Source organism: Topomyia yanbarensis, chromosome 1, assembly GCF_030247195.1.
Source record: "Topomyia yanbarensis strain Yona2022 chromosome 1, ASM3024719v1, whole genome shotgun sequence".
NCBI classification, from domain to species: domain Eukaryota; kingdom Metazoa; phylum Arthropoda; class Insecta; order Diptera; family Culicidae; genus Topomyia; species Topomyia yanbarensis.
The window spans coordinates 38,328,290-38,336,995 of NC_080670.1; the positions used below are offsets into that span (position 1 = coordinate 38,328,290).

An 8,706-nucleotide genomic window follows, 5' to 3' on the forward strand; every position below is an offset into this window, starting at 1 on the left:
CTTCCGTTTGAAATTGTCATCTACAGCAAACTTGTTCTTACTCGTGAAGTATTTCTGTTCAGACAACTTCTTGAAATCCGCTTTGATGTAAGTCTTATCATCAATGACGCAGCACCGCTATGTCGTTAGAAGAGTCGTGTACAATTTTCAAGCACGTGTTTTGGCAACATTCTGCTGGTACTTGTCCCGATTTGGGAAGCGAAACATCAAGTTCTAGGCCAAGTCCCGCGTCGAAATATTCGGGTTTCACTTGAAATGAGCAATTAGCGTTCCGTCAGTTTTTTACGCGTTATCGCCTATTTTCGATCAGCTCCTTACTGTCATCCGTTCCTGGAACCTTTGGAGGACCTTCGACATGGTCGAATGCTGCAGATCCATCAGTTTTTTTTTCTGATTTTCTTTCATCTCGACCGGAATTTCACTGACAACTACGAAATTTGGCTGATGTAAACAATACATCATAAACAGAATTTTCGCAAAGGTTATTTCTTCTTTCGCCCAGACTACTCAAACCAAGGAGTTTTTATTCTCAGGTGATACAATCCTCAAAAACGCCGATCTGCCATGTTGGTTTTAGAAACGACAGCTAACAACATTGTTTACTATTTCTCTCCATATGTTTGCTTATATTTCAGGCGGTAAACAAAGTTGTTCGCTGTCATTTTTCTCCCCGCAGTATGCTGCACGCTTACCTCACTCCTCACCTAGTTACTGCCAAAGACGAATCACCTTATAACTCAAAGCACCTTGACTCAAACAGTCGAAAATAGCTTCAAAAAAATTTCAGTGCTGAAAGTCCCGCGGTGTCCTTATTGTACTGTAGTTAGTATAAGCACAACTTATCTATTCTGGTATTGAACAGGCAGTTGTATAATCAAACCGAATCCATGATTTTTTTCAATAAACTTGCTTTCTAGGTTTCAATTTGCGTGCTGTTGCCGTATATTTTTGAGCCGACAAATCCACACCATCGCATTACCCCCTTCGCCAGATTTTCAACCAAACCAGTATCATACAGCACGAGCCATCGCGCCATTCGAGAGCGAAAGTCATTTTTCATCTGCGTCTTCGGTGCGGAACAAAAAAACTGTAGGGATGTCGATCCTGATGTGCACCTACCATCCGATCCGTTCCGATCTCGTTGCACTTCATATTCGATATGCACCGCCAAATTTGCCGTGCACCGACGATGCACCCCTTTGGTTGGCCGTTTGCCGGGAAAGGACCGCTGCGGTTTCCAATTTCAGTTGACGGACCGCACGAGCTAAACACACGACTGGAAAAATATTGACAAAAGTTGTTAATTTTCAAGCAAGTGCAACTGTTTCTCTTTGTGCGGTTGGTTCGCTTCGGCATACTTAATTTCTTCTTTTTAAGGTGCGTTATCGTCTCTCTCGCTTTCGCCCTAACCATTGGCAGATGATCCTCGGCACCCTTTCGTCCGGCTGCGACCGACAAGTGTTTGGTGAACCTGTAAAATTCTTTGTTTGCCGAACAGGATATCCTAGATCTGGTAGAAAAGGTCAGTCAGCTCAACTTGCAAAGATTGCTTTGTTTTCGTTTCGGATTAGCTCGGGTTGCTTTGCATTGAAAGGTTCCATATGTGAAATCCGTCGGTAGCGAAGATCTTCGGTTAAGGGGTGGAGGTGACGGGAACAAGAGAAAAAAAAACACAATTGAGTTCAAAAATCCACCGGCCAGGGCTTTCAATCCTCTTTTGTCATTTTAGGAACGATTGATTGCGGCGACTGATTTTAATAAAGTTCGTATTGTGCTTTTCTCTTTCTGATGCCGACTGTCCATTTTGGTTCTAAATTCCTTTTTGGTGATCGAACCGGATTGTTTTGGATTTCCTTCTGTTTTTTTTGGAGGTAGTTTTAAGGTGTATTTCAGTAAGCTATGTTCGGGCACGCTGGCCTTAAGATCCTCTAGGTATGCAGTGATGTCAGTTTGTAAAACTTATCTTGAATAAATATTTCAAAAATGCAAGAATATTTTGATCAGTTTCCATATGAAGATTATTCAGTTCATGTTTTTATTTTTAATTTATCTTAGTGTTATTAATATTTACTTACTAATTACGATGAGTCAGTATTCGATTGCAAATAATGCATGACAAAAATATTAGGACCGATTGGTGCGTAATTTTTCATTCGTAAATAATTGTGTACTCTCCCCTATATTTCCAAAATTTTCACCCGCATTTTTTTTTTTGAATTTTCACTGGCTGATGTAGAGTTAAAATGAATCATAATGCTCACATTCGTTGTATGCAAACATCTCATATGAGCTCACGTGTTCGATGTTTGCAGGAAAACGAACGCGACTATCTTCGTAAAAAAATTGTTTAGCAAATAGTAAACATTACATCTTCCCGAATGTGTCGATGACATATAAAAGGGCACACACTCCAGCTTCCAATATCAGTTGCTTAATTGAGAACTGAAGTAAACTATTCTGCCGGCAAGATGAAGTTCCTCGTGTTAGCGGCTATTTTAATATCGTTCGGTGCTCTAACTATCGGCCAAAGCCACAACTACTTCTGGGGCTCCCGGAGAGGGTACGATGTACTACTGAACCGCACATCCGCCTTCCGGTCTCCATCGATGCTACGTGTGAAGTCTATGGATTTGCAGTATCCACTACGGGTGCGTTAGAGTAATCTTAAAAATTGGTTTGTAATGTGATTTTGTTTACGAACGCAGGGCCAGAGAGGTGGCAACATTACGGCCATCAACATCGAGGACCAGTACAGCAATGGAAAAGGAGGCTATGCGAAGTTGCTTGCCGGCGGCATAGGATACAATTTCACTAAAATTCATCTGAAGTCGCAGAGAGGTGGAGGATTTAACTTTATTGTTGAAATTTACGGTCGCTAGTTTGGAGTACGGAGCTGGCAGTCTTGATGTTGGGAACTTGGAGGTGAACGGTTACAGTAAAGACATGAACATGGTTGGAGAATATTAACTTTTTCTATTAGATTCATCTAATCAGTGAAGACAATTTGGCTAAATATCATATACTGTTATGTGCTCCATTTTGTTTTTATCCAATAATAATCGTATTATAGAAATAAAGCACACCCTGAAAACCTATATAAAATATGCTGTATTTCAACTTAAGGAGAAACATATAAAAACATATATTGTATCGATTTTGTTGGATATTTTCGGCATATTTAAGACTTAGAGAAACGAAAGCAATGAAATTGCAAGACGGATAGGTATTCTAGAGTGAATCAGTTTTAAACTTAGAACGGTAAACTAGGACTAGGCAGGCTCATATGGGCATGATCGATTTCAATCGCAATAGGATCGGCACGGCACCGATAGCTTGGTGTCGGTTGAATGCATACGTCACGGCTTGATGCTAGCAGAAAGGGAGAAGAATGATCGCATGGTCGTTCTAGGGGAGGATTTGTGAAGTTTCTTTTGCCGGCGTCGATGGTAAAACATGATGATGAGTTATGTTCTATCAAAGACCATGCGGTAGACTTGGGTGCAACGCCCAACTCCTACTTAGCAGAAGGCAAAGGACTCTTCACTTTTCCGTTCGATCATGCCTATATGAGCCTGGCTAGTTCTAGTTTTCCGTTCTAAGTTTATAACTGATTCACTCTAGAATACGTATCCGTCGTTCAATTTCATTGCTTTCGTTTGTCTTAGTCTTGAATTTGCTGAAAATAACCAACAAAATCGATACAGTCGTGTCCCTTTCCACGTTTGACTGGTTCAAAAAATTGTGATTTTTCAAAAGCTGAATTTTTTAAAAATTCATAACTTTTGAACCTCTGAACCGATTTTCATGGGTTATAGGTCAAATGAAAGGTACTTAAGAGTAATTTCAAAAAAAAAAAAAAAATATTAACTTTAAAAAATATTGAGTTTTGTACGAACAAAATACGCATTAAATGCTTTTTCTTGATTTCCACTGCGAGGGTCCTTGAATACTCCATACTTTTATATTTTTATTTGAAACATCATTCAATTCTACATAACATCTCCAAACATACTTTTGAACCATATTCAGAGGTTTTGGAGATATAATTTTTTGAAAATAAAAAATCTATGTATACACTCCACATGCATGGAAACAATGTAACCGCATGGTAGTTCACCATACACTTCCAGCGAGTCACAGCAACTGTGAATAAAGAAATCTATGATTTACTTATAAGCTGGGTGCAACATTCGTTTCAACCTGGGGGTTGTCCATTAACCACGTAAAAAAAAATCAGACATTGCAGACCCTCGCGTTCAAAATCTTTTTACTGGGCGTCATCTTTGGTTAGAAATTCCACTTCAATAAAAATCCAGGTGGTTTTAAAAGGGTCATATTTCGGCATTATTTATTTTTGTATCAAAAATCCTGAAGAAGCACGAAGAGCACATTTTGAAAACTCTATTCGTTTTATTTTTCACAAGGTATTTCATTTCTTTATCTACAGTTTAACACACATTTATTCCGTCGAAAATGAATTCCGTTTGACAATAATATAGTTTTCATTTTGAGACTTAAAACTATGGAATGGCTGTGTTCCCGAAATTTGCTTCATACGTGTATAACGATTTTTTAACTTTTTTCCATTTTATTGTATTCGGATTCTGAAAAGAGCTGATCGTGTATTTTTGAATCTGGCTTAGAAATAGCCCATGAATAAAGTTCTTGGGCTGTTGTTATATGATGGCCATGCAAACTCGCTTTCGCAGCGTTTCGTTTCAATACTTCTCACAAAGCATCACAAGGACCCTTTCCATGACAAGTTGCGAAAAAATTCCATTCGGCATCAATGCCAAAATCTTTTTGCATTTTGCACAAATTAAATGCCGTCATTTTATTTTTGTATTGGCTTCCTGATCCATCTGAGGAGAAGTAAATCTGGTGTAAGCCTGGTAATCAGTGATGTACCGATGGGAAAAATTCCATCTTCCCGGGTTTTTATTTTTGGGTTTTAACCGGGTTTTTCCCAAATCGTTTTAACCCGGACGAAATACGGGTTATTTCGTTTTATCGAATGTATGACGTTCATTTGATGTTTTTTAACCTTTCGGCAGTCGCGCTAGTGCACTGAGTACACGCTGCTCTGAAAATCTAGCGAAATCGTCTTAGAGCACCAGCGGCTGCTCGTTCAGTGGGCCATTTGCGCGACTTTCGGAGGGTTAAAGAATCTTGCATTTACCTTTGAGAGACCGAAAATAAAAGTCGCAAGGATAAAACATACTTTGTAGAACCCACTCCAGATAGCACGTAAAAATCGAATATAAAAATCAAGCGTAAAAATCGGATAGATCCTTGAGCATGAGAATCGCTTGAAATATTCTCACCCGAAAAAGGCGGTAAGGATGAACATCCAGTATAATTCGCTCACGGGAAATTCCGTACAACGTTACATTCAAGATTAAAAGTTGTATAAAGAAAAGACATTTGTAAGAACCGGATATACTTTTTTACGGTTTTAATTCTGTAGGACATAATCGAAAAGCTCCAGTCCGATTTTTAAACTTGAAGTTTAAATCCAATTTTGTTCCTGTAACTTCAATTTCGGTCCATTCCATATTCCAACTTGTTTCATATAATAGTGGGAACAATAGTCATTGTTACTCTGACTAGTGAAAATTAGAATAATCGTGTGATGCCCAAATTACTTTTATTCTGCTTGTTACTCATTTTAGGGGTTGCTATACTTTTAGCGAAATGAGGTAGGTATTCACACAAAATTTAGAAAATACCTATTTAGTTCGTAAAGGGTATTTTTCGGCTTATCAGTCGTGAATTAGACAGCGAAAACAACTATATTGTTTTTACTTCCAACGTTTCGATGGCTTTATTCCACATTTATCAAGGATTATTGGTTCGGTGAAAAGTAAAAGTGAGTAATATGCAGAAAGGGAATGGCCTTGACATTCGTCATTAGTATGAACCGTAATCAGAACTCTCACAAATCGCAATCCGAATTCTTTCGGCATCAACTACATTAGCAACAGTAGAAAACATGTTTAGTACGTTTAGGTGGATTCACAGTAAGAAACGCAATCGACTTAGCCCAAAACGTGTTGAAAAGTTTTATCACTCATTCAACCACAATATTTGTAAAGAAATGTTGGATCACCGCTATAGCTTTGATTCAATCGAGGAAAACCATTCAGAATTCATATACATGCAAAACTTTATGACAATAAGCCTAATAAATAAAATAAAAATGTTTGGATAACAATACATTAATGTTCAATTACTAAAATATCACAAAATTGCAAAAAACCCAATCTTCCCGCGAAAAAACCGTTTTAAGCGGGAAAAACCTTGGGTTTTTTCCCCAAAATTATAAAAACCCGATTTGGTACATCACTGCTGGTAATTTACCTTTTATGGACGCTAAACAATGAGTCAAAAATAAACGAACTGCGACATGATTATGTTTAGTGAAGTCAGCAATTGCTATAAAACTAGTAAACTTCAAATCGTCCGATTCTTCGTCTTTAAAATAAATAGCACAAGGGTGAATAGTACATTGAGCGTTTACCCAATGAAAGCCTTGAACTGCATCCTGCACAACGAAAGAATAATTCTTCGAAAAATCACAGATAATGATGCATTCTGTAGCTTCCAAATTGCTTTTGATGTGTTTCAAGTAGTTTGTTTGTTGCTCAGCTATAAAGTTATGCGGCAAAATATTGAATAATTTTTCTAGAAAAGTATCAATAAATTCTTTTGTGTCCATTTCAACTAAGAAAACTCATTAGTTCTGTCGCTAAAATTTGCGTTCCAGGGCAGTTTCCGCCACTGCAGCCAACATTGTTCGCTCGAATTTTCACAAATTATTTATGGAAACAAATCATGATAGGAGTTAACACCATCTGGAAGTGATGTACTGCTTTGTAATGTTTTGAAAATAAATTTAATGTTTTGATGATATATACATACGCATACGGTATGCGTGCCACTTGACCCTGCCAAAATGCAGTGTTCTGGACGATTACTAGCGAACATGGAAAATCGTATTTTAATATCAGAATAAGTATTTTTGAAGATGGAATACGCCTCCTGCTAGTTACACAAAACTAATCTTCTCTGTACGTAAATTTTGCCTTCTTCATTGTTATATATTAAATAATCCCTTACGGCTTACCTCGTCACTATTATGAAAATTCGTAACACATGGTATCGTTTCTCTTCCTATTGCCGCAGAGCTTAAACTCTTTTCAGGCACCACCATTATTCCTTTCTCTCGCTGCAATGCTTTTGCTTTGTTGGCCATATATTGAGAAACATTGAACATTGCATAATTTTATATGTAGTCCTACTTTTGGGAAGTGTAGTTAAAATCCTGTATCGCTCATTGCTGTTTCTTTATATATCTCCTTAAGTTGTGTAAGAATTTCATTATCGTCAACCGGTGCGGTGCGTTGTAAGTGGCAACGATCGATTCAGAACTGGGTGCGTCTAACAACTTCTAATTGAAAATACATATGATAGATTGATTATCAGAAAAAAATCAATCGTTTTATTTTAAGAGTTTCTTCAATTGTTGTAGGAAACTCTGTTTTCTAACTGATAATTTCTTTCAAAACATTATTGGTTTTATGTAATACATATATTCGAACCTACGAGCTAGTGATGTAGTACCAGCAAAAGCAAAATTTACCTATTTCTTCAACTTGCTTGCGACAAAAGCTATTGAAACGAACCCGAAACACAGGTAAAAATTCCCTACATACCCAAAAACTATCTGCTAGTCATACCAACCATGTCCTTTGTCTCAGCAAATAGGTTGAATACTCTTTTTTGAAATCCGAGCAACACTCCCAATCTAGACAAAGTGGACGCTCGCTAAAAATATTTTGAACGCGAGGGGAGGGCAGGATCTGCAATGTCTGTTTTTACCCCAAGTTTAAAAGTAAACCATAGATTTCTTTATTCGCAGCTGCTGTGACTCGCTGGAAGTGTATGGTGAACTACCATGCGGTTACATCGTTACATGTGGGATGTATGCATAGATTTTTTATTTTCAAAAAATTATATCTCCGAAACCTCTAAATCTGGTTCAAAAATATGTTTGGAGATGTTGTGTAGAATTGAATGATCTTTCAAATAAAAATATAAAAGTATGGAGTATTCAAGGTGAAAATCAAGAAAAAGAATATAATGCGTATTTTGTTCATTCAAAACTCAATATTTTTAAAGTTAATAATTTTTTCTTGAAATTACACTTAAATACCTTCCGTTTGACCTATAACCCATGAAAATCGGTTCAGAGGTTCAAAAGTTATGAATTTAAAAAAAATCAACTTTTGAAAAATCACAATATTTTGAGCCAGTCAAACGTGGAAAGGAACACCCTAATGACGAAATAAAAATATTATGTAACTAATATTTTTCGGTTAGGAATTATTCTACCAAATATTGCAGAATTCTGAGAGATCGTATAACTTTTTTCATGGAATTGCTGTATATAAACATTTAAACGCTCGAACCCCTCACGATAATGCCACTCTGGTAACAAACTCGAACATGTAATTGCAATAATCGACACAAACATATGCACACGCTATCGTAAAAATAAAACTCGTGGTCCGCGCGAACATTCAAGAACCAACGCATATATGCGAATGACCTTACGGTTATATAAACCAAATCATTCACGCGATGTAACATACACGTGATACACACTCCCACGCGATCAAATACGTTAACATACAAACGCTCGAA

General features: G+C 37.2%; 1 protein-coding gene across 1 annotated transcript; it reads left to right on the plus strand.

Moving 5' to 3' along the window:
* The first annotated feature begins 2,331 nt into the window (after positions 1–2,331).
* Positions 2,332–3,082, plus strand: LOC131676289 (probable salivary secreted peptide). Its single transcript, XM_058955409.1, has 2 exons — positions 2,332–2,648; positions 2,706–3,082. The coding sequence occupies exons 1-2, from the start codon at positions 2,469–2,471 to the stop codon at positions 2,877–2,879; spliced, it is 354 nt and encodes a 117-aa protein (XP_058811392.1). The 5' UTR covers positions 2,332–2,468; the 3' UTR covers positions 2,880–3,082.
* Positions 3,083–8,706: the final 5,624 nt, after the last annotated feature.